Source organism: Neolamprologus brichardi, chromosome 2 (assembly GCF_056152115.1).
Source record: "Neolamprologus brichardi isolate AB-2024 chromosome 2, ASM5615211v1, whole genome shotgun sequence".
NCBI lineage: Eukaryota > Metazoa > Chordata > Actinopteri > Cichliformes > Cichlidae > Neolamprologus > Neolamprologus brichardi.
In genome coordinates, this window is record NC_142105.1 from 30,194,669 (window position 1) to 30,220,090 (window position 25,422).

At 40.2% G+C, this 25,422-nt stretch overlaps 3 protein-coding genes and 1 long non-coding RNA gene across 6 annotated transcripts in view; 2 read left to right on the forward strand and 2 right to left on the reverse strand.

The window, feature by feature from the left end:
* Positions 1-14: 14 nt before the first annotated feature.
* dnajc4 (DnaJ (Hsp40) homolog, subfamily C, member 4) lies at positions 15-6,985 on the reverse strand. 2 transcript variants are annotated; one of them, XM_006781292.3, is made up of 8 exons: positions 6,043-6,985; positions 5,529-5,593; positions 3,811-3,934; positions 3,584-3,674; positions 3,049-3,230; positions 1,511-1,678; positions 1,027-1,113; positions 15-932 (listed from the first exon to the last, which is right to left on the reverse strand). In XM_006781292.3, exons 3-8 carry the CDS (start codon positions 3,900-3,902, stop codon positions 836-838), a joined length of 717 nt encoding a protein of 238 aa, XP_006781355.1. In that variant the 5' UTR covers positions 3,903-3,934; positions 5,529-5,593; positions 6,043-6,985; the 3' UTR covers positions 15-835. The 2 variants fall into 2 exon arrangements, with proteins under 2 accessions (XP_006781355.1, XP_087706901.1); XM_087850775.1 differs by lacking the exon at positions 6,043-6,985 and adding an exon at positions 5,786-6,026.
* A 447-nt stretch (positions 6,986-7,432) lies between these two features.
* Positions 7,433-9,621, forward strand: LOC148106201 (uncharacterized). The gene has a single exon (XM_087850795.1). The coding sequence runs from the start codon at positions 7,576-7,578 to the stop codon at positions 9,409-9,411; it is 1,836 nt and encodes a 611-aa protein (XP_087706921.1). The 5' UTR covers positions 7,433-7,575; the 3' UTR covers positions 9,412-9,621.
* A 1,379-nt stretch (positions 9,622-11,000) lies between these two features.
* On the forward strand, positions 11,001-20,674 carry LOC148106202 (uridine diphosphate glucose pyrophosphatase NUDT22-like). The gene is made up of 5 exons (XM_087852016.1): positions 11,001-11,092; positions 12,233-12,421; positions 12,492-13,071; positions 13,146-13,175; positions 20,651-20,674. The coding sequence occupies exons 2-5, from the start codon at positions 12,333-12,335 to the stop codon at positions 20,672-20,674; spliced, it is 723 nt and encodes a 240-aa protein (XP_087708142.1). The 5' UTR covers positions 11,001-11,092; positions 12,233-12,332.
* A 1,760-nt stretch (positions 20,675-22,434) lies between these two features.
* Positions 22,435-25,422, reverse strand: part of LOC148106203 (uncharacterized) — an 83,469-nt gene continuing 80,481 nt past the window's right edge. The window contains exons 1-3 of one of the 2 annotated variants that reach the window (XR_015716565.1): positions 23,374-23,465; positions 22,847-22,999; positions 22,435-22,477 (exon numbers count right to left, since the gene is read on the reverse strand). This is a non-coding gene — a long non-coding RNA (uncharacterized LOC148106203). Of the gene's footprint in view, positions 22,478-22,846; positions 23,000-23,373; positions 23,466-25,422 lie in introns of those variants that run through there. The other variant, XR_015716566.1, reaches the window with a different exon arrangement.

Genomic DNA, 25,422 nt, shown 5'->3' on the forward strand with positions numbered 1-25,422 from the left:
GAAATCAAGCAAAGGATGGTTAATGAGATCTTTTAATGCTTTCTCTCAGATGTCCCAAGAGGGACTCAACAAGGCAGCAAAAACACAAAACATTATAATATATAAAGACTGAGAGGCCAAAATGGTAAATGTTGGCTCACTTCATGTGTGTGATCTTTCCTTTAAATGCATTTCTCCATAATATTACAACAGTTTGCAATAAATAACTTACTCAGTGGCACTTTTTTCTCCAGATTTTCTGTGTCAAACAAATCGATATTTGTTGGCAGGAAGTGCAGAAACTCCAAAAATCAAACACTTGTGAATATATATCAGGTGTGAACCAATCTAAACAGCAGCGTCCACACTTGAGCGCTCAAAGACATTTTCTTTTAAAACAACATGAAACATTGCTGCAAATAAGAGTCTCTCTCTTCACAACTTGATCAGCTGTCATGTTGTATTATTCACCGTCACATGTGAGTTCCAGATGCTGCACAGCTGTAACAGAAATGAGGCTGAGAACAATAAACAGCAAACAGCGAGTTCCTGAGACTCCATTAGGGGCAGTTTGATAGAGCTCATTACAGCTCCTGTGGACAAACCGTGAACAGGTTTGGGAACAAACGAGTCCCATAAAATATAAAAGCTTATCCTGGTTAGCATCAATGACCAGAGGGACCCTCTCCCTAAACCACACCCACTCCCTGCAGGTTTCAGGATCACATGTGAGGGCAGAAACAGGCGTGGAAACCCGTTTAAAAAGGTCAGAAAATAAAACTTTATAATCTTAAAACTAACACAATAGCCAGCTTGGTCCGCCTGCTGGCATCACTGAGCACAGCTGAAGGATCTGCTACTTGTCGTCTCCAACGTCAGTGCGTTTGTATTTCTCCTTAAACTCGGCGTGCTTCTGACGCAGGATTTCCGTTTGCTTCTTAAAACCATTGACCCTGAAAAACCGCAAATGAAACAGCATCAGAACAACAAACGCATCATCAGAGAGAAGCAGCGGGAAAAAAGGAATCTGAAGCTCAGTGCACACACCTCGCCCTCTCTTTGGCTTCATTGTAAATTTCTATGATGATTCGGTCTTTCTCATCCATGAAGTTAGTGTGAACTTCTTCCAGTTTCCTGAAAGCATCAGAGGGAGGTAGACAATTCCCTTTTAGAGAGCTTAACCTAAGAACTCAGCAGCGCTCTTTATTTATGGGTTTGTACAGCTGTTAGAGGAGCTGCTCACATCACAAAGAAGTGAATCTCAACAAACACATGTGGCACCACGTGAAAGCAAACTCAAGGCCGCGAGTTGGGAGGTTGTGCCAACACACGGCACTGAGAAACGTCCGCAACATTCCTCATTCATCTGGATGTGAATGAGTAGCAAATAAAAGGACACAGCGTGAACAACGAAGGACAGGGTGTGAGCAAGAGGAAGTTTACCAAATGCACACTTCTTTCTAATATTTACAGTTTAAATTTAAAGACAAAATGCTGAATGCTCAGTCAGTATCGTGTGTGGGGTTTTTACTTGAAGAGGACGGCGTGGGCTCCTATGCTGAGCATCATAGCGACGACACAATACGCCACCAGGCGGAAGTTCCTCCTCCTCTTCTTCTGCTTCTCCTCGGCCATCATCTCCGGAGTGTGAGGGTGATGAACCTGCTCCCAGTAACGGATGTTCTCATAGGCGTCCATGCTGATAGGAAAGGCATGAGAAGATTGACTAGTGACATCAGAAACAACGCTCAATGTAATAAGCACTTGTTGTAATAACTAAGGTTTCTCATTTGATTTGCAGTTACACAAATCGTGTCTGAACTTCAAGAAACATGAAATATGACAAGTGATAGTCATAGTCTGTATATAAAGGATGGAGCTTCCGGAAGCTCCGGGACTGCAAAGTAAATCCAAAGCAGATTTATTTTTTATGTCCACCAGGAGGGGATTCCTCTAGCTTCAAAAAGTCCAGATGTATAGACGTCTATGAGCAAATGACCCTACTGATCTCTCACTCTGACCTCAGTAAACAATTTCCTAATGAGTTTATGAGCTCAATTTCAAGTTCAAATTCTTGAATACAACACAAAGTTCATTGTCTAAAATACTGGATGCTGTGAAGATGATTTCTCAACCATGGAAATAATTCTGCAATTTGTCTTCTGTGGTCAGTGGACTCATTCGTTTCATAAATGTATCAGATTGTTGATTTGGCCGCTGCTAAAGTTTTTCCTTTCTTGCAGAGCTGTTTATTTCGTTTAACTAGCAACACAAGTTTATTTTTTACATCATGGTCTCCTTGGACCTCATAAAGAGAATTCCAGTGACCAGGTACTAAACATAATCTCAACACTGCAGATCTTTTATGTGCTTATTTAGTCCCTGAATAACAGGAGAAAAGGTCTCAGTCCCCGAAACTGTGGGACTGTGGATAGAAATGTCTGTAATTCAAGTGTAACACAAGTGTAGCTGTAAGACGTGCTTTTTTACGGCATTAAATATCGGGGCAATTGAAAGTAAATTCCATGTTGCAAAAGTTGTAAATCAGTTGGCGTATATGATTTAAACATTGTCGTCCCCATTTTTTGGGCCTTGAGAAAGGAACTCCCAGAAATAGATATGCAACAGCGTCAGTCACAAATTCTGTGGTTTTTTTCTAAATCTGTCCTTTGGTGCTTTAAGATGACCGCAGCTCTGGCCTGACATTATATTAAAAAAAAAAAAAAAAGGTGAATTTTTCAAATGTGCACTTCAACCTTTTCAGACATTGCCCATCAGAGCTGTACATGAGAACATCAATGACGGTATCAGCTGTATCTGCCATTAAACAGTCTTTACCCTGCATGCTCCTCAGTATAGTCTGTGTGACATCCTGTTGAGCCCATGAAAGAGAATTAATTGAACACATCTGATGCTGACCATCTCCTGTTTTACTGTTATACATGTTAGAAACAACGAAGCCCCAAACAATGGGGTTCCTGTGTGAAATTTGCTGCTTTTAAAGATGACACTCTGTTAATGTAAAGTTCATAAGCAGTAACACACTAATGGATGTGGGTGAATCCTCACCTGCCTCTGTAGCTGGGGTCAGTGGAGGCAGATCTGAAGACTTGAGCACCACCATACGGCTGTCGTATTTTGAAGTCGTACTCCTTCCTACTCAGATCTTTGCTCAGCACCCTGTAGGCCTCGTTCAGCTGCACAAACTGGCTGTGCAGTGCCGGGTTTGACGGGTCGCTGTCTGGATGTAGCTACACAATAAAGGGGACAGAGTCAGCAGCAAATTCTCCTCATGAAGCATGAAAAAAGAAAAGATCTGGTGCAGGTCAAATATGCAACCATTAACAACCGAAAAATGTTCTTACTTTTTATGACAAATAGATTTTTGTTTTGCACTTTGAACCAAGCTTCTTTCTCACCCTTTAATGAGGCCAAAGCCACAAAGTAAACACACATACCCATCCTTATTTAAACTGGGAGCCATAGCTTGAAAACAAACAGTGAGGAAGCCCACTGTGGGAACGGCTAGCAAGCACAAAATGTGCTGTGCAAGGCTGCCCTCGTGTGGCCACATGTTTTATTTAAATCCAAATGGGAATGATACCTTTTTGGATTTGTCAAAAAACGCATTTTTGATTTCCTCTAACGTGGCATCAGATTTGATTCCCAGGAGGTCGTAGTAGGTCGCAGCTTTTCTGCGGTGAGAAAGCAAAGAACTCAAAACCAAGCAGGCACTCAGACCTGTTTAAACACAGAGTACACAAACACAATCATCAAGGTGTTCTCAGCAACTCTGCCTAAAACCTAAAGGCACACATTCACTTTGTCTACCTTTGCGTATAGCTTTGGGAGAACAGCCGCAGTCCACTCTTGCAACACCAAAAACAACTCTGGCACAGACGTAGCTGAGCCTCCAACTGCATGATGGAAATTTTTGGCGGTTCCACACAAGGACCTGAGCAGAGAGGACAGATGAAACAATGCAAAGCCAAGGCACTAAGTACCAAGTGGGCAGGCTCAAGATACGGAATTTAAATATGTTGAAGTTATAGTTATCAAAAGGAAATAATGCTGGGAAGAAGCTTCTAAGGGACAACGTTTTAACAGTTGTGTAACAGTAACACCAAGAATCAGCATTTTATTAATTAAAAGTGAATAAATAACTGAAACAAATCCAGAGTATCACCGTTATGTGTATCTACAGCAGTTTCCAGGAAGCAACAGAATCAATTTTTTATTATTATAAATCTGGACCTGCCTCTGAAGCTATTACTGATATGATATATCAGTAATAAAACATTGATACTAGTGATACTAGAAGGAAAACAAACAAGGAGAAGTAGATTTGAGTCATTATGTAGCCCAGCACCGGAAGCAAATTTGAAATTGTATTGTACCCCAGAGAAAACTCTTTTTAATTATCTTCAACATTTTTAGTCATATTCATTCTTCACAATCATCATACTTTTTAACACACACACAGATCTATTTATTTTTGTTAAGTTTAACAAAAACATTGCCTCTCCTTCAATTTTTTGACTCCTTTCGTATGAGATCGTCAGAGACTTATTTTAGTTACTGGTAAAGGTCAAGGTAACTTTATTTATACCCATAGGCAAGGTAAATTTGCTTTACAGAAAAAATGACAGCATTTGGCATCCCTTAAACACAAAGATGCTTACACTCACTTATCTCACCAGATCGTTGGGCAAACAGCAGGATTGAGTTGATTATGTTGAGCACATGTTGAATGTCTCTATGAAATAAATGTTAAGCCTAAAACCAAGGTTGGAAAACAAACAGCTGCAGACTGATGTCTTTGCTAACTGCCCATGATATTAATTAAGGAAACTATTGGCCTTGACCAAACAACCACATAACCATAAATCAGCCCAGGAAACCTTCAAAACAGCTCACTTGAAGTCTTAGGAAAATGTGAAGGAAGACATACATTTTGGACTAACAGTATTTTTCTTTTAGTTTTACAGCTCATTCTACTGACAAAGACCTCCCCCCACAGCCCTTCATACTGCACTAAAGTAATGAATAGATAAAATATTAAATGACAGAAAAGCTCCTGTTTTTTCACTACTATATAATTTTTTTTTTATTATTATCATTATTATTATTATTATTATTATTATTATTTTACTGTTGAAAAATATTCATCCAAACAATATTCCTGCTTATCTGGAGTACTCCAAACTTAATTCTCTCCAGATACACCCAGTTCCTCCTGGGAGATCCCAAACAGATGAAATATATAATCTCTCTAGCAGGATGTAGGTCTACCCTGGGGTCTCTTTCCAGTTGGGTGTGCCTCCAAAGGGATGTGCCCAGGAGGTGTTCCAAATAATTGCCTGAAACACCTCACATGGGTCCTATCAACAGGCAAAACATCTTAGTTTAGTTTTTATTAGCCTGCACGTTAGTTATTTTTTTTCTTCAGTAGGTAATGTGTGGTACTAGTCAGTCACTAGCTTTGGTACTAGGTTTAGTTTTAGTCAACTACAACTTAGCTGCAAACTGCCTGTTTTCTCTGATTTTACCTTTCACTGTCTTCCCATTGAAAATGTCGACGTCAGCATCTGTCCCCTCATCTGTGGACACGTGACTGAGGACCAAAACAAAGGGATGAGGTGAATGACATGTTTTCAAAGGGATTAAACAACTAAAACAGGGGGCAATTTGACACCTTTCACAATCAGCTGAAAGGTCAAACACGACCTGTGTTTCACTTTGACCCACTCACGTTAACTACATTCAACTGCTACAATGACAGCTGGCTTTGCACACCAGTTATTACCTGTAATGTTCACATCAGTGAAGCAGAAAAGCCGACTAACCACATCATGAGATTCAGCAGGAACACTTTGTTCTGCTATCAGAGAAGTGCTAATGCTAGCCGGGTGTACCGGCGTTAGCTCTAAACTGTTGAACTACGTCATCGACAGCTTGTTAAAAAGAGGCGTTTTAATAAATACGTAAAATATAAGTCAAACACATTTTCAAATAAGGAGTGTTGTAGAAGCAGAGCTGACTAAAGGAGGAGAGGTGACATACCAGCGGAGCGCAGTTTCATAACATCGCACAAGCTCGGCGCGTAAAGCCAACGTCAGTTAGATCTAAAGTCAACAAAATAAGAGCGCGGGCCTTCAAAATAAAAACCCCACCATTTTCGAGATATAAAGAGTAGTTGAGTGATGAAGAATGATACATAAAAAGTAAATCAAAAAAGAATTAAAATATTGGCATTATTTTTTAAAAATGATTACATTATATATCTTCTTCAACATAACCAGCCTCGGGAGAGTAGGGTGGAACTAAATGTGGAGCAAGGAGTATCTAGGGTGTAGGGAGTATCTGCTATCAAACAAGAAGACAGCCGCATGTAACTACGATGGTGTTTGCTAGTTCACCTTACATGCATTAATGTAATAATGTGGTTAGCCCACTCAACGTAAATTACACATGAACAACATTAAGCTACTCACACAGAGTAGAACGGCTGCTGCTGCCATCATCCTCCTCATTATTTCTGCTACACTGGCAGGGCTAGGGGCCAGGACTCTCCTCTTCGGGTTCTTGGGGGCTGTTGCTGACTCTGGGTCCGATAACAGGCATCACACTTATCGCATGCACTAAGTGTTTTAGTTCAGGCAATAATCGGTGGCACTAAAATCACTCTTAATAAAGCTTATTCACTGCAAATCCACACAGAACACCTCTAAAAGACCTACGTCCCCTAAGGTAAGAGCCCAGCTCAGGGATTGCACATTGCCCGACTAATATTGCACCAGCCCAGTAAAAATAAAAACAAACCCAGCATAAAAAAACAGTTTTAAAAGGTGACCGTACTAAACCCAAAAACGCAACAAAACAGGAGGAGGAAAAAACAGTGACAAGTTCACATGTGCAGCCTGCCCTGCAGGAGGCAATACAATATAAATTAGATTATAGTGCATAAATATACTTTTTTTAATGTCAAATATATTAAGTTAACATACCTCCAGCAGACAACTGCGTTTGCTGCACACCTGGCTTATCTTGGCTTATCGTCTACATCACTACTAAAAACATAAAATACAATAAACATCAAATACATTTCAACAAATTTTTAAAAAGCACTAAAAGAAAAACAGCCTGCATCTCGAACCTCTGCTGTAGAGGTTTAAAACAACCGTTTGTGTGGCAGACAATTAAAACTTCTCAGGCTCCTCACCTACTCACACAACCATTATTCACAGCAGCTCGTCAGTGGAAATGAAGAGCACCTGCTGCTACTTCCTCTTTTATACCCTCCATTGTGTCCCCTGGGTCCTAAAGCCTCCCCAATTACACAAGTAAAGAATGCACTCTCACAAATGTCATGTGACAACCTCATTGGCTTACAGAATTGTGATGTCACACACATTTAGAATCTTACTCCCACTTTGATCCTTTGATCCTTTGATCCTAAAACCCTTAAATAGGCGTGAGACGCAACAACTTTTAGTCCGTTATTCGCAGCATTTATGTTTGCAGCATTCAAACGAACGTTCGCCAGAGAAGCCTTTTTTGAATCCTTTTCAGAGTCACTGTTAACAGATTAGAAACATGTCTCCAAGAAAACAGAAAAAAAGAGAAAAAGTAAAGCCCAGCGCTCCTCTTTGCAATCGAGAAGAAAACGATCAACTGCAGAAGATGTGCTTGGAAGAAATGCGTGAGGAAAATCTCATGAACAATCACAATACGCGACACCCGCTCCAGCCAGAGTACACCAGTTACGTCTGGGAAAGTTTTTTTAAACAACGAGCGCAGATTATCTCCCTGACAGAGCAATATGAGAGAAGGACCGCTGAAGTAGATAGACTGTTCAGCCAGCTTCTTGAAAAGGAAGATATTCAAAAGGAGAAAGAAATGGAACTCCTAGACATGCGGGGAAGGAACTTTGAGCTCCAAGCAAAGCTTAATAAAGTACAAGAAAAACCAACAGAAGAAATCCTCCAACAGAAGAAAAACGAGAAAGACAAGGAAAAAAAGATTCAGGAGCTGAGTGTAAAGCTTGATGAAGCTCTGCGAAAAAATCAAGAACTCCTCCAAGAGAAGAAACAACTGGTCATAAAACTCCAAGGCACTGAGATAAATGAAAAAGTGCTGAAAGGAAGGGTTGAGTTTCTTAAAAAGAAAGCGCAACAGACCATGAAAAAGGAAGATACGGATTGCAAGCTTCAGGACAGCGAGCAACACAAGGAAGCCTTGCAAATAAAGCTTGATGAAGCTCTGCAAAAAAATCAAGAACTCCTCCAAGAAAAAGAACAAATGGACATAAAGCAGCGCAAACTGCAAGGCATGGAGGAAAAGCACAAAGGACTTCAGGCAAAGCTTGATAAAACACTGAACAAAAATAAAGAGTTGCTTCAAGAAAAAAAGCAACTAGAAATTAAACAGAAAGAAATGGACTCCAAGCTTGAAGGCGTGGAAGAAAAATACACCGCGCTGAAAATAAAGCTTGATAAAACAGTGCAAAGAAATAAGGATTTCCGACAAGACAAAGAACAGCATGACACGAAACAGAAAGATCTGGATTGTGAGCTTCAGATCATTAAGAAACACAACCAAGGTTTGCAAGTAATGCTTGATGAAGCTCTGCAAAAAAATAAAGAGATCCTTGAAGAGAAAGAAAAACTGGACATAAACCAGAGAGGCATGCAGGAAAAATACGGAGCGCAGCAGGTAAAGCTTGATGAAGCTCTGCACAAATATCAAGAGCTGCTTCAAGACAAAGAACAACGGGAAATAAAGCAGAAAGAAGAAAAACAAATTCTCCAGGACTTTGAGAGGAAACACCAACAGCTGCAAGACCGTTATAACAAACTGAACTCCAAAACAACTGAGCTGGAGGGGGAAAAGAAAAAAGTGCAAAAACAATGCTCAGAGGTGCAGAGTAAGCTCAGTGACATGCTGAGAAAAAACACAGAACTGGAGAAACTTTCCAACAACTTGAAGTGCAAAAACACTGAGGTGCAGATGTTAAAGCAGCAACTAGAGAAAACAAACAAAGACCTGCAGTGTACACTTCAAGAAGTCGAGAGAAGTCAGCAGCTACAAGACACACACAACAAATTACAACAGAGTTATACAGAGATGCACGAGGCAAAGCTTATGCAGGAGGCCAAATGTAAAGAACTGAAAGAAAGGCTGGAAGAAAAACAAGCCAAATTAGAAGAAGTGGAGACAACATGCAGGAAACTTGAGAAGGAAAATACACAAACAATTGATGAGTTAAGAACGCTCATCCTAGAGAAAAAAGTGCTCGTGGAAAAGATCATGGAAAAGAAGAAAAAACGCTTCCGCTTCTTCTGGAGAAAGAGCACTCCTGCTTTTTCTACTTTTTCTACTTTTTCTTCTGCTGATGTGACCCCGTCTTCCTCCTCCACCGCTGCATCGTAATTTTCACCTCTCCTCTCCTCTCCCTTTCTCTCCTGACACCTCTCCCTCCCCTATTTCCCTTTAACTCCTAACACCCGTCCCATCTCCCCCCCCCCCTCTCTCTCTATCACCCTCACCCCCAACCAGTCCCGACAGCTGACTGCGCCCTCTAGAGCCTGGTTCTGTCATAGGTTTCTTCCTTTAAAGGGAGTTTTTCCTATCCACTGTCGCACCCAGTGCTTGCTCAGAGGGCATTGTTGGGGTTCTTTCCCCCCCCCCCCCCCCCATCCCCTTCACCCTCACCCCCCAACCAGTCCCGACAGATGACTGCGCCCTCTAGAGCCTGGTTCTGTCATAGGTTTCTTCCTTTAAAGGGAGTTTTTCCTATCCACTGTCGCACCCAGTGCTTGCTCAGAGGGCATTGTTGGGGTTCTCCCCCCTCTCTCCCCTTCACCCTCACCCCCAACCAGTCCCGACAGATGACTGCGCCCTCTAGAGCCTGGTTCTGTCATAGGTTTCTTCCTTTAAAGGGAGTTTTTCCTATCCACTGTCGCACCCAGTGCTTGCTCAGAGGGCATTGTTGGGGTTCTCTCCCCCCCCCCCCCCCCCCCCATTCACCCTCACCCCCCCAACCAGTCCCGACAGTTGACTGCGCCCTCTAGAGCCTGGTTCTGTCATAGGTTTCTTTCTTTAAAGGGAGTTTTTCCTATCCACTGTCGCACCCAGTGCTTGCTCAGAGGGCATTGTTGGGGTTCTCCCTTTCTCCCTTTTTCTATCCCTTTCCTTTACCCTCTTCTTTACCCCCCACCCCCCTTTTCTATTCTCCCCCTTTTCTATTTCCTTAATAATTTAATAATAAACACAATTGGCAACATTTTAAATGTGTCTGATCAACGTCTTCATTCAAGAATGAATTGTGTATAATGTGTATTTTGTGTTTTCCTCGGGCTGGTGATCCCCGCGGTCGTTCAGCCCAGGAGTCCAGAGTTTTAGTGTTTTAATCACATTTAGTGTTACATTTCAGATCACCACAATAGGATATCCATAATTTAGGATTCAGGCATTTGTTTTAGTTCAATTTCTTTTCTTTTCTTTTCCTTTGACAACGTGATTAAAATCATGTTCATGTTGTAATGCCATTCATATTATAATAGTATAAAATGAAAATAGATACAATTAAAACTATGCATTTTCAAACAATAAAAAGTCACTCCAGAAAAGAATTAAAAGTCAACTTAAAAAGAAAAGAAAACGAAATTAAATATATACAGCACTGTGCAAACGTTTGGAGCCTCCACTCATTTCCTTGAATGTCAATATTTGAAAAATATATAGAGGTTGCTGAGGACTGAGGACAGCACTATATTATTTATTTATTTACTGTACAGCACTTTGGTACTGTGCTGGCTATTTTAAAGTGCTTTATAAATAAAGTTGGATTGAATCGGATTATAATTAATATTAAAATAAATAAGTTTGTCTTATAACTATAATTCATAAATATAATTTACATTGTAGAAATATGCACAAATTTATATTTTTTCCACATCTGTCAGTAATATCTTACTGACAACATTATTATTATTTACACTCTTTGCCGCTAGGTGGTGATAAGAAGCAACTTTTTGCCGTTCGTGGGAAAAGAGGAAGAAACCACCTTTCGCTGGTTTGGCTTCTTCTTCGCCTACCTCGGAAACGACAGGTAAACAAGCCATTTAAAACGTTTGTCCTTATTTGGTTTCATAGAAAATCATCCAGACAATATTATCTTAGAGTAAACGAGAACACAGGAGTTGTTATGTTAGACGTTTATTTTATCCGGAAGTCGCACTTCCTATTTAATTCATTTCGAGCTCTCCGGTTCATTGAAAGTTTTTGACTGGGAGCTACTGGTAAGTAAATAAAGAATAACTTCATGAGCAGTAACAAATCAGGAGCTTTTATGTGAGTAAAATGACGCTGAGCGGTCTTGTTTTTGAATGTCACGTTTTTAAATGTGTCTCTTCCCCTTTTCAACCTCACCGACAATTAGATAGGACAAATCTGCATAGAACAAACTGTTGACGCCTTAAAGAAGTTGTCCTCCCGTTTTTGGTTATGGCACTGCACCCAATGCTGTCATGATCCCACGGGCCCTGTTGAAATTGTCATTATATCCCCCTGAATTAGAGGATGACTGCAGTATACTTACAGCTCACCTGGACCTGCATTTATGCAAACATTATGGCTGTTTAGTTTAATTAGTTAAATCAGTTATTTTGGTCAATTATTTTGAGTCTATTTAAAAAATCATGCATTTTAAAGGTAGTTACTGCCATGATAGCAACAAATTTCTAATATTTTTAGAAATCTTTTTTTAATAATTTGATGTTGTGCTTCCATTAAACTTATCAATGGTCAGATATTTATTTGCCTGCTCTAATCTCTTATATGTGGTTGCACTTGATGTGTGTCTTTGTATAACAGGAGTGGACTTATTAACCTGCACAGAGCTGATCACCTCACTTGATTTGATGCTTTCATGGGCCTTAAGGTTTAAAGCTTCAGCTGAAACAGCTCACATTTTCTTCTTATTTTGGCTGTTCCCTTTATGGGTCACCACAGAGGATTATTTCACCCTATCCCCCACACCAACCCTCTGCATGTCAACCTTCGCTCTATTACTCTTCTCCATGGTCTTTCTCTTTTCCTTACTTCAACGCAGATCCATCTTCAGCATCCTTTGTCCAACATGTCCAAATGATCTCAGCCTTGCCTCTCTGATTTTGTCTTCAAAGTGCTCAACCTGAACTGTCCCTCTGATAGACTCATTTCTAATCCTGCCCATTCTTATCACTTCCAGCAACCATCTTAACATCTCAAACCATCCCACCTCCAAGTCTTCTCAAAGGACACAACTGGATCAAGTAACTGATGCTTCCAGTGAAGAGCCGCAGTGGGAAATGATGGACCCCGAGGTGTCTGTGCTGCTGCACTGTGCACACTGGCATGGGCTGCTCGAGTCTCAAGTACAAGTGGAGCTTTCAGAAAGGTGCAAACATACAGTGCAGTACATCCTTTAAATACTTTTCATCATGTAAAATCAATTCCTCCTCTCTCAGGTTTAACAGGCAGACAGATCTGGCTCTGGAGCGTCACATAGATGAGGTGTGGACGAAGCGGGTGTCCAAGGAGCCGTGGCTTTTCAACGGGGCAAAATTCAGGCTGCATTCTTTCTGCTTAGCAGATCCACAAAATCCACCTTCCACTCCGTTGTCCCATGGCACCATTTTCCACCACACAGAGGACCAAAACAATCAAGGACAGAGGGATTTGGGTGAAATACGTAACAGGTGTATAAGTCAGACAGAAAATGCTGAGGGTGCCTCCAATCATGACTACAGAGAGTTTAATGGCATTGCAGACAAACTTCCTCCACACCGTGCACCCCTCCTCACTCTGAGGTTAGGCCTCACGTGCTACAAGGACTACCTGGGAACAAACTGGTCGTGTGGGGTGGCCAAGCTGCGACAGCGTGGTGAGGCCGATTTCGGAGATCCTCTGACGCTGCTGGCTCAGCCTCTAGGTGTGGGTGCCATACTGTGCACCAGCAATGGTCAGGTGGTCATGATCAGGAGGAGCCAAAAGGTGGCAGAGGCGGGAGGGCTCCTGGATATCCCCGGAGGCCACCCAGAGCCAAAGGTGATATGAATAAAGAGGATTCAGTCTCACCAAAATGCTTGATGTGTTGCTCATATCAACCCTGTTGTCCTCAGGCTGTGTGTGAGCGTCTAGGACGTCCCAATGTCCCAATTCAAAGGCTGCTCGAAATGCGGCCCTCAAATGCGTCCTTCATTTCCCTGAATTTTAAGGCTGTGGCAGTGTAGACTTCGTGGCCCAACATATCCCACAATTCATAGCGCAGTAGTCGGTGTGGATAATTCTGCCGCAGACGGCAGAAGCAGAGCGGCCGAAGAGTAAACTGTGAAAAGTAAGTACTGAATATTATGTCACTTATTTATGTGTAAATGTTTAATAATGAGGAACATTAAAACATTACTGTTGGCCACATGTCAGCAGAGTTATTTGCCATTATCGATGTTTGTACGTTCAGCTTTTACTTGATTTTAAAGCCTTTAAAATATAATAATACAATAGTCGACCTTAATCTGACAGAGAATGTGATGATTTTGTGGATAATTAAAGTCAGTCATATATCCACAAACACAACAAGCTGAAAGTTAGTGATGCTGCTCGGTTTGCAGTCCTGAATTCAATTCAATTCAATTTTCAATTCAATTTTATTTATATAGCGCCAAATCACAACAAATGTCGCCTCAAGGCGCTTCATAGATACAGAGAAAAGCCCAACAATCATATGACCCCCTATGAGCAAGCACTTTGGCGACAGTGGGAAGGAAAAACTCCCTTTTAACAGGAAGAAACCTCCGGCAGAACCAGGCTCAGGGAGGGGCGGCCATCTGCTGCGACCGGTTGGGGTGAGAGAAGGAAGACAGGATAAAAGACATGCTGTGGAAGAGAGACAGAGATTAATAACAGATATGATTCAATACAGAGAGGTCTATTAACACATAGTGAGTGAGAAAGGTGACTGGAAAGGAAAAACTCAATGCATCATGGGAATCCCCCGGCAGCCTACATCTATTGCAGCATAACTAAGGGAGGATTCAGGGTCACCTGGTCCAGCCCTAACTATATGCTTTAGCAAAAAGGAAAGTTTTAAGCCTAATCTTAAAAGTAGAGATAGTGTCTGTCTCCCGAATCCAAACTGGAAGCTGGTTCCACAGAAGAGGGGCCTGAAAACTGAAGGCTCTCCCTCCCATTCTACTTTTAAATACTCTAGGAACAACAAGTAGGCCTGCAGAGTGGGAGCGAAGTGCTCTAATAGGGTGATATGGTACTACAAGGTCATTAAGATAAGATGGGGCCTGATTATTTAAGACCTTGTATGTGAGGAGCAGGATTTTGAATTCAATTCTGGATTTAACTGGAAGCCAATGAAGGGAAGCCAAAACAGGAGAAATATGCTCTCTCTTTCTAGTCCCTGTCAGTACTCTTGCTGCAGCATTTTGGATTAACTGAAGGCTTTTCAATGAGTTTTTTGGACATCCTGATAATAATGAATTGCAGTAGTCCAGCCTGGAAGTAATAAATGCATGAACTAGTTTTTCAGCATCACTCTGAGACAGGATATTTCTAATTTTAGAGATGTTGCGCAAATGGAAGAACGCAGTCTTACATATTTGTTTAATATGTGCGTTGAAGGACATATCCTGGTCAAAAATGACTCCAAGGTTCCTCACAGTGTTACTGGAGGCCAAGGTAATGCCATCCAGAGTAAGAATCTGGTTAGATACCATATTTCTAAGCTTTTCAGCGCCGAGTACAATGACCTCAGTTTTATCTGAGTTAAGAAGCAGAAAGTTAGTGGCCATCCAAGTCTTTATGTCTTTAAGACATTCCTGCAGTTTAACTAATTGGTGTGTGTTATCTGGCTTTATGGACAGATAGAGCTGGGTGTCATCTGCATAGCAGTGAAAATGTATGCTATGTCTTCTAATGATGCTGCCTAGGGGAAGCATGTATAATGTAAACAGAATTGGTCCTAGCACTGAACCCTGTGGAACTCCATAATTAACCTCAGTGTGTGAAGAGGACTCTCCATTTACATGCACAAATTGGAGTCTATTAGATAGATATGATACAAACCACTGCAGTGCAATACCTGTAATACCTACAGCATGTTCTAATCGCTCTAACAGGATATTATGGTCAACAGTATCGAATGCTGCACTAAGGTCAAGAAGGACAAGCACAGAGATGAGTCCACTGTCAGAGGCCATAAGAAGATCATTTGTAACCTTCACTAAAGCTGTTTCTGTGCTGTGATGAACTATGAAACCTGACTGAAACTCTTTAAATAAACCATTCCTCTGCAGATGATCTGTTAGCTGTTTGACAACTACTCTTTCAAGGATTTTTGATATGAAAGGAAGGTTGGAGATTGGCCTATAATTAGCTAAGACTGCTGGGTCTAGAGATGGCTTTTTGAGTAAAGGTTTAACTGCAGCCACCTTGAAGGCCTGTGGTACATAGCCGATTATTAGAGATAGGTTGATCATATATAAGATCGAAGAATTAATCAATGGCAGGACTTCTTTGAGCAGTTTTGTAGGAATGGGGTCTAAAAGACACGTTGATGGTTTGGAGGAAGTAATTATTGAAGTTAACTCAGAAAGATCGATTGGAGAAAAAGAGTCTAACTTAACATCAATGGAACTAAGAGTAGCTGTAGATAATATTACATCTGTGGGATGATTATTGGTAATTTTTTCTCTAATGATAAAAATTTTATTTGTGAAGAAGTTCATGAAGTCATCACTAGTTAACGTTAAAGGGATGGTTGGCTCAAAAGAGCTCTGACTTTTTGTCAGCCTGGCTACAGTGCTGAAGAGAAACCTGGGGTTGTTCTTATTTTCTTCAATCAGTGATGAGTAGTAAGCTGTTCTGGCTTTGCGGAGGGCTTTCTTATAAAGCAACAAACTATTTCTCCAGGCTAAATGATGATCCTCTAAATTTGTGACACGCCATTTCCTCTCCAGATTACGAGTCATCTGCTTTAGGGTACGTGTTTGAGAATTATACCACGGGGTCAGGTACTTCTGATTAGAGACCTTAGTTTTCACCGGAGCTACAGTATCCAGAGTCGTACGTAGTGAGGAGGTGAAATTATTAACAAGATAATAGACCTCTGTTGGGGTAGCGTTCAGATAGCTGCTCTGCTCTGTGTTGGTACAGGGCATTGACGATGATAACAGTGGCTGGATTATATTCTTAAACTTAGTTACAGCGCTTTCAGAAATACATCTACTTTGATAAAGTCCACTCTCCACTGCTGCGTAATCAATTATTGTAAATGTAAATGTTATCAAGAAATGATCAGACAGGAGAGGGTTTTCAGGAAACACTGTTAAATGTTCAGTTTCTATGCCATATGTTAAAACAAGATCTAGAGTGTGATTAAAGTGGTGGGTGGGTTCTTTTACATTTTGAGAGAAACCAATTGAGTCTAACAACAGATTAAATGCCATGTTGAGGCTGTCATTTTTAGCATCAACATGGATGTTAAAATCACCCACAATAATTATTTTATCTGAGCTCAGAACTAAATTAGATATAAAGTCTGAGAAATCAGACAGAAACTCTGTGTAAGGCCCAGGTGGACGATAGATGATAACAAGTAAGACTGGTTTCTGAATTTCACAGCTGGAGTGGACAATGTTAAGCATCAGGCTTTCAAATGAATTAAAAGTCTGTCTTGGTCTTTCATTAATTAATAGACTGGTGTGAAAAATTGCTGCCAAACCGCCCCCTCGACCTGTGCTTCGAGATTTCTGGTAGTTAGAATGACTCGGGGGTGTTGATTCATTTAAACTAACATAATCATCCTGCTGCAACCAGGTTTCTGTAAGGCAGAGTAAATCAATTTGTTGATCAATTATTAAGTCATGTACTAACAGAGACTTGGAGGAGAGAGACCTAATATTTAATAATCCACATTTCACTGTTTTACTCTTTGGTTCAGATGTGGATACTGTATTGTTCTTTCTTTGTAAATGTTTAAGTTGTTTGTTGCTGGTGTTTAGTTTGTTTTTTGTCTTTTTGGAAGCAGACACAGTCTCTATGGAGATGGGTTTTTGGGGGGGTAGCAGGAGGAGAGAAGCTGCAGAGAGGCGTGTAAGACTGCAACTCTGCTTCCTGGTCCCAACTCTGGATAGTCATGTTTTGAGGGGTTTAATAAATTTGTCGATATTTCTAGAAATGAGAGCTGCTCCATCCAAAGTGGGATGGATGCCATCTCTCCTAACAAGACCAGGTTTCCTCCAGAAGGTTTGCCAATTATCTATGAAGCCCACATCATTTCTGGGACACCACTCAGACAGCCAGCAATTTAAGGAGAACATGCGGCTAAACATGTCACTCCTGGTCTGATTGGAATATCACGGCACAAGCAGGATTCACTGCACTGTTAATGTTAGCTGTTTTATATTGCTGCCTCTGTTCGGTGGTGTCGAGCCAAACAGACTTTAACGTGTGTTTGAACAAGCTGACGGTTCACTCGTTAGGCTGAAAGAAAGATGCTTTAATCACAGGAGTCACACATGTGTCCACTGTACCATCTGGGAACTCTACTTGTTTAGCACTCGTAATAACACAAACACTAAATCCTCCTGTTTGTAGCAGTGTATACACCTGAGACTGTCACCTGTCTGTCTGTCCTGCACTCTCTCTCTTATTTTATCTCTGATTGTGTAATAAAAGTATGAACATGTGTTTATAAGTTACACTTGTGTTTGAATCCTGCAGCTTATCACACATTTGATTTCCATGTGTGACAACTGCAAGTGTCCAGAGTGAGGACAGACTGAGGGACCCACTGCTGCACATCATCTGTGAGGCTTTGCACCCCTGATGATACACCAGGACAAACTCAGCAGTGTGTGAGGAAGAGGAGGAGGAAGAGACAGCAGCAGCTGACAGATGGAGAGAATAGACAGACTGTTCCCTGTTTGTGAAGGACTGCTAGAAAAGTTTAGAATAACTAATTGTCTGTCCTGAATCAGTCTTATTAGGTAATGTTCAAATAATGTTATCATCCCAGTGTTTTCAGTGTGGGAGAAAGTACTCAGGGCCTTCAAGTTACACACTATGAAAGGCAGCAACAAGTTTAATATTCAGAAACTTAAAGTATGTATCAGCAGCAGAATGGAGCTAAAAATAAATGTTTGTTTCAGTTTTATGAAGCTTTGAGTATTTTGGATTAGTAGCACTGCTGTGTTTGTTGCATCATATTGCTGTAATTGTTTATATGCTTTATATATTCTGAGGTAAGTTGATCTATAGTGTTACATCATATTCTATAAGGATGTTGTGTTTGTTTACTTTCTGCCCAGTTTGACCCATTTAGCAGAAGTCAGCCTGTTTAAGGCTCTGATATCTATTCTGTATGACTTAAAGCAGTTATGACATGGTCTGATTTTCTCACCCAATAAAGGAATATTTAATATATCAGTCTACTCTTCATTCTATCAGACAGTTATCACAGCTCGTACATTTGCTTTTTACACATATATGTAAGCATTGAGCCAAATTTAGTAATGCCAACATACTGAAGGAACAACATTTGTCTTATATATAATACATCTATATATATACTGTCAAAGATACTTGAGTGTCTTTGAGTGAAGATTTAAGGTGATAGGACATAAATAGCTGCAACTTGAATCTTTACTGAAGCTCAGTATTTGACACAGAGTTCACTCACATGTGCTGTACCAGTGTACCTGCACATGTGATGTGACAATAGAAGTGATTTGATTTGAGAGTTAAAACTCACTGCTGTAATAACTAATAATGATTAATATAATAACTATAATATTGGACATCTCATATTTACACTGACTTTAGTCTCATGAACAACATTAGCTAATTGTTATTTACTAGCTAATCTTATATTAATTTTTCCCCACGCTGCCACCTACAGAAGTTCTCTGACGACTCTGCCATAGTCGGCCTCATCACAGGTGAGGACGACTCAGAGTACAGACAGTGGACTCTGGACTTTGTTGACTGGTGTCAGCAGAACCACCTGCTGATCAACGCCGGGAAAACGAAGGAGTTGGTGGTGGACTTCCGGAGACGCAGACCCACCACACTGACACCGGTGAACATCCAGGGAGTGGACATTGAGATAGTGGACTCTTATAGGTACCTGGGTGTTCACCTGAATAATAAACTGGACTGGAGCCACAACACTGAAGCTCTTTACAGGAAGGGTCAGAGCAGACTCTACCTGCTGAGGTGGCTGAGGTCATTTGGAGTCCAGGGAGCGCTTTTAAAGACCTTCTATGACTCTGTGGTGGCATCTGTCACTTTTTACAGTGTTGTATGTTGGAGCAGCAGTTTATCGGCAGCTGAGAGGAAGAGGTTGGATAAACTCATCAGGAAGGCCAGCTCTGTTCTGGGATGCACCCTGGACCCAGTACAGGTGGTGGGAGACAGAAGGACTCTGCCCAAAATAACATCTCTGATGGACAGAGCCTCCCACCCCATGTATGTAGATGTTGCTGAACTGCAGAGCTCCTTCAGTGACAGACTGCTGCATCCTAGATGCATGAAGGAGCGTTTCCGCAGGTCCTTCCTCCCTGCAGCTGTCAGACTGTACAATCTGAACTGCTCCCAACAAACATAGATGTTTACATCAATGCTGTAACTGCAATAAGCTAGTTAATTAACCAATTCACACTACAACCTGGTTTGCCTCTTACCTGTAATTATTTTTATTTAATTTAATAACTGTACAGTACTGTGTTTATAGTAACCATTGTCATTAATGTAAATATGTAAGAAAAATTGTGTACGTTTCTATTCCGTGTCCTGTGTACTGTTTGTTTGTATATTTGTCTTTTTGGCTGCTGTTACAACCAAATTTCCCCGTGTGGCACAATTAAAGGATTATTCTATTCTATTCTTATATGACTGTTCAGTACAGAAATGAAGCCCAACAATCATGTTTTACAGTCCTGTGGTCTCAGCCTCAGATACTTATCAAATCACACAAAGCTTATGTAGAAACAAACAAATGAACAAAATATGTTCTCCTTCATTTCTGTCAACCACACGTTTCCAGCTATCATGGTTGCTAGGCAACCTGGGCAGCGCGACGGAGGCTAGACCGTCCCATTTCACAAGCTTCTCACTTCCGGCCTTAGCGGTCTTTGAGTACGCGGCCCTTGAGGACCGTTGAGGCTGCGTACTTTAAGGCTGCAGACCCTGAATTGGGATACAGCCACACTGAACTCTAAATGGTGCAATCTACTTACACTGAAAAAAATGTTGTTGGATTTACTTAATTCAATGGTGGACATTTGTTGCACACAGATGTTTTGCTTTGGCAGCAACTTAAACAATTGAGTTAAATTAACACAATTTATTCATGTTCTATAAACCTGTGCAATTTGTGTTGATAAAATGTGACTTAAACATGTTTTGATGAAGTAATTTGAGCTCTTGGAATATTTTAATCCTTCACAATTTTTTCACTTTATCCCAACACCATTCAATAACTTTTACCCAATACTACTTGGTCACTTAAATACTACATGTTAACTTCAAATTACATTTTGCTATTATATTCTAGTATCAAATACACAATTTTCAAATGGAGGCCTTATAACAGATTGTGTTGTTCTCTTCCAAGATGGTTGCTGGCATCCACCAGTAACCTTTAAAAACAAAATGTCTAATTTCACTGCATTGACAGTAGGTAAAGAATTAAACTGACATTACTCCTCCACTGAATCTATATAAATCAACAGTTAAATAATGTCAGTTCTTCCGTGTTCTCTGGAATCAATCACAGCAAAGAAATTAGACTGTTTCTTTTAAAAATGTTACAGGACAATACAAAACATTCTATTTAAGGCCTCTGACGTCAAGATTCAGTTAAACAACAATTATAACTAAACAATTTGAGGTAATGTTAGTTTCCATTAACATTAAATTAGGTTACTGAATTGGCAAACACCTTCCTATTAACATTACCCATTTTACCCCAATAACTAAAGAAATTAGCACTTGCAGGTCAAAAACTTTATTCAAGAGACTGAAAAATAACATTGATACAGTGACTGTCAAAAATTACAGCACTGATCATACTGTGACATCCTGGTTCAAAACAGCACACTTAGAAATATTCAACGTTCTTTACTTCAACTGAAAATACCATTTCACACGACCCATATGGGATATTTAGACTGTATAACTGTTCACGCTACATCTCTTCACTAGTAAAAGAAAGAAAAAATACAAAGAGAAATTTAAAAATGCTGCCAAACAGACAACTTGTACAGAGCAAAAGGAAAAACAAACAACAAAAAAAACAGCTCATCCTCATGGCAGTTGCAGAGTATATAAAAATGAACCCTGCGATCTGTTCCTGGAATTGAGCTTCAAAAATGCAGCAGAACAAGTGTGAGGTTTAAATGTCCTCTCACCTAGAGCTGATCACCTTGCATGCATAACAGTGAGCTTTCCTTGCAGGAGCAGTTTTGTCTTAGTTGTGAGCTTTTCTTGAGAGCTGAGTTGCATCCAACTCCATTACCACCCTTTGAATCACCTCAAAAGTGTAGCAGAGCTGTGATGGGTAACTCATATTGAAGGAATAAAAAAGGTCCAAACAGCATGGCTACTGCAAAGGTCACGTTATCCAGATCTTGAAGAACTACTATACCCTCGATGATGATGCCAACATCAGAAAAGTCATTGCCTGGCGTATCCTTTGGAGACAGATGTTCATTGTGGTTTTCTCAATCTGTGCAGTGGCCTCAGTCAAGGCCTGGTTAAACACAAAACATTTTTTTAAGATTCCTTTTTAAACTCATCTCTTTTGAATCTACCAGTTCTAATGTCAGAGTAATTTAAACCAATGAAAGCAACATAGTAAATAGCTATAGCCAAAGAGTGGCCTCCCATGCTGCCATTCATGGTCTAACAGAGTTTCTAAAAGAGAGTGAAAAACATAATAATTTCAAATGCTTTACATTAGTTTTTGTTAGAAAGACACCGGCCCATCAGAAATCCAGGTTATGTCACTCAGAAGATGTTAGAATTTAGACTTTCAGCCCCACAATTTGGTTAGCTGTTGGTCAGTTGGTCTTTTTTTTTTTTTCAAACAAAAGCTAATGTAAATATCGGTGGGATTTTCCTTTGTTCACTAGAATGACAAATTTAAAATTTTTTCACACTGATGTGACCCCTAATACAGGGGTGGGGGTGGGGCCTCAAGGGCCGGCGGCCGAGTTCATTACCAGGCCTCATGTGAACTTCAAATTATTAAAGAGAACTACTGGTCCTAACCAGTCCAATGAGGATCAAGTGGATAACTAAATGCATTTTTAAATGTTGCAAAGCCACAATCTACTCATAAAACACTTACCATGAACTCCTGCATCAAGATGTTACAATTGTCTTTCACACAGATGCGGAGCACTTTGATGAGGGACTCCCTTTGAGCATCAATGTCATCCTAAAGTATTATAACAAAGAAAACAGATTTGTGAACTTTTCAGTAGCACAGAAGAAAATGATCCCAGACAAAAACTCTTGACTTTTTAAACCAGTCAACATGCAACACCAGCATCTACAAAGCAATATCAAAAATTCCTGTTTGACATCAGCTTTATGGATATATAGTTTCCAGAACATATATTTTTAAAAAAAGATAAATTTTTCTCAGTGGGCAAGTAAATGCATGATGAAAATTATGGCATCCTTTCAGTGGAATCAGTACTCACAGGTAATAGTTGACTGTTTCAATGGATGCAGCATAAAATTCTTTTACTGACCTAATGCAATACATATACACTTTGTAGTTAAAGAATTTTAAAGTTCTTACTGTCATCATGGCAGCTACATCCTTTAGCTTTGTGCCCTGTTCCCCCGATCACTTTGCAAACACTTTCAGCAGACTGTCAGAGAGAAACTCAGCTCCGTCAGAAACCTTGACTGTAAAGGCATGTTTGGGATGCACTGGAATGCTGCATTTTATCTGAAATGACATAAAATTATTTTTGAAATAACAGCAGGCACTGTGCTTGGTTAATCAGTAATGTTTTGTTGAATAAAAACTGTGTTTCCAGATCTTATGGGATTAAAAAAATCCAAAGATGTTTGTTTCTGATTTGCAACCCAACAACCCACAAGTTACAACCTCATTTTAGTTCAAGTGTGCATTAATGTGAGTCCAGTAATCACCTTTCTGACAATACATACAGGTATAAGTTAAACCTATGGCAGATTTTGGATTTCTCAGTTGTATTAATAGGGTGGTCTATTTGTGTATGCATGCACCTAATAATTATACAAAACCTATTATAATTAAGTTACAGAAACCTTAAGCGAAAATAGAATATACTTTCTTACCATAACACCTTGAACCCACAATCCATCAGCTGACTCCTGGTGAAATGCAGAATAGAGGTCGTCTCTCAATGTGCAGCAAAAAAAAAAAAAAAAAAAAAAAAAAACAGAAACAAAAGGACAGCAGGTGAGGGCAGGAGGGGTAGGGATGTAAGCTAGCATAATGCCGCTAATGATATTAGCTAAAGCTGTTCAATGTCCAAAATCTCACTAACACCACGATGCAGTAAATACACAAACTGAAGAGTCAGTTGGCAAATCTATTCACACAGAAAACCAAATTATGTTATGAGCGCCTCATAATTAGGTTTAATGTGATATTACGCCTCTTGTGCCAAAGACAAATTCAAATGAAAAAGCGCCAATTCTTTGACAACAGATAAAACAGCAAATAAGCTAACGGGTCTTTTTTAGCATGTTACATGGCGACACTCTAGACGTTTAACTACATTTGGCTAAAATATGGTAAATATTAATTCAAAAAAAATCAAGACATACCAAAAACGTAGAGTTGGCTGCTTGACTTGACTGAGATGGATGTCTTTTTTGAACCACGATCCAAAGCCCGCGAGATGAAATCACGCGTGGTTTCACGAGGTTTAATGTTGCTATCTTATTGACTTACTTCACCTGAACATGATATGAACAATTTAATACACCCTTTCTGCATATCATGTAGTTTTTACACTATATAGTTACATTTATCTTTAAAACATGAGGCAATTGTGTTAAATACATGCAAGATGCTTACATAAATCCAAGAGATGGCCAGTGCCTTTTTTTTAGTGTATGCCCACCTCACGTGCCTAGCCCCTCAACAAGCCGCCGCACCTCCACTAAAGCAATAAAACAAAGCATAAAACGTTAAACAAATTAGTAAAAGAGATCTACATAAAACAAATGCACCCCAAGTTACTGTTCTTTATAAAAGCATCACATAACAAACAAACAGCATAAGACAAGACAGCAGCAGCATGGCACAATCCACTCTTTCCTGAGGAGCTCTGCAGTGCTTAGCTGCCTAATGCTCTCAGCCCCTTTGGATGGGAAAAGACTGCCAAATGCCTCCGTGTGGTAGTGAAGCACAGCCGTTTCTTATAAGGCCGCTAATTATCAGCTGGGAAGGTGTGGATGTTAGTGCTGCATTTGTGGACATCACGTAAAATCCTTCCCCAGAATCTACTTCACTACAGTAGAGTGTCCAGATGGAAGCCACTCTTCATTAAAAGGCACATAACACTTAACTTGGAGTTTCACAGAAGGCACCTGAAAGACTTTCACACCATAAGAAACAAAATTCTCTGGCTCTTCTGTGAGCTATGGCGGAGCTTCCTCAGAGAGCAGGTGGGTGAGAGCAGGTGGGTGAGGAGGAGAGACCCGAGACGGCCACCGAGTGTCAGGTGAAGTGATCGTCAGGTAAGAAGTTATGACCTGCAATCTTTTTCCTTTGAAAACGTGATTAAAATCATGTTCATGTTGTAATGATATTCATATTATAATAGTATAAAATAAAAATAGAATTAAGACTATGCATTTTCAAACAATAAAAAGACAGCTGCCCAACGCTCAAAGCAATTTACAATTCCACTATTCCTTCAGTCTCAAATTCACACAATGGTGGAGGCAAGCCACAGTTGTTGCCACAACTGACCTGGGACAGACTGACAGAAGCGAGGCTGCTATATCGTGCCATCATCAGTAGGCGGTAGGTGAAGAGTCTTGCCCAAGGACACAACGACCAAGACAGACAGAGCTGGGGATCGAACCAGCAACCTCCCAGTTACAAGAATTGTTTACCCACTGACAAACATTTCAAGTTCTACTAAATTATAACAATTTGTGGTAACCTGATTATGATTCAAAAAGAATTAACAACACTTCTTGTAATGGTGTTAAAATCAACCCAGCTTTTATTTTCAAATGAAAAAAGTTAAAGAAAATCAGCCAACATACTGGACACATAGTTGTCAGCATAATTGTTTATTGTTCAACACAATAAACAAATATACTGTCACCATTGTTACTGATATTGAAAGGTTATTGATAATTTGT

Coding starts and splice junctions, on each gene's coding strand:
- LOC148106202 (XM_087852016.1), top strand. CDS start 12,333: ATGATGGACCCCGAGGTGTCTGTGCTGCTGCACTGTGCACACTGGCAT. Junction 12,422..12,491: donor CAAGTGGAGCTTTCAGAAAG/GTGCAAACATAC, acceptor CTCCTCTCTCAG/GTTTAACAGGCAGACAGATC. Junction 13,176..20,650: donor AGCGTCTAGGACGTCCCAAT/GTCCCAATTCAA, acceptor TTCTCTTCCAAG/ATGGTTGCTGGCATCCACCA.
- dnajc4 (XM_006781292.3), bottom strand. CDS start 3,902: ATGCAGTTGGAGGCTCAGCTACGTCTGTGCCAGAGTTGTTTTTGGTGT. Junction 3,231..3,583: donor TTTTTGACAAATCCAAAAAG/GTATCATTCCCA, acceptor TTTATTGTGTAG/CTACATCCAGACAGCGACCC. Junction 1,114..1,510: donor GCCCACGCCGTCCTCTTCAA/GTAAAAACCCCA, acceptor TGATGCTTTCAG/GAAACTGGAAGAAGTTCACA.
- LOC148106201 (XM_087850795.1), top strand. CDS start 7,576: ATGTCTCCAAGAAAACAGAAAAAAAGAGAAAAAGTAAAGCCCAGCGCT.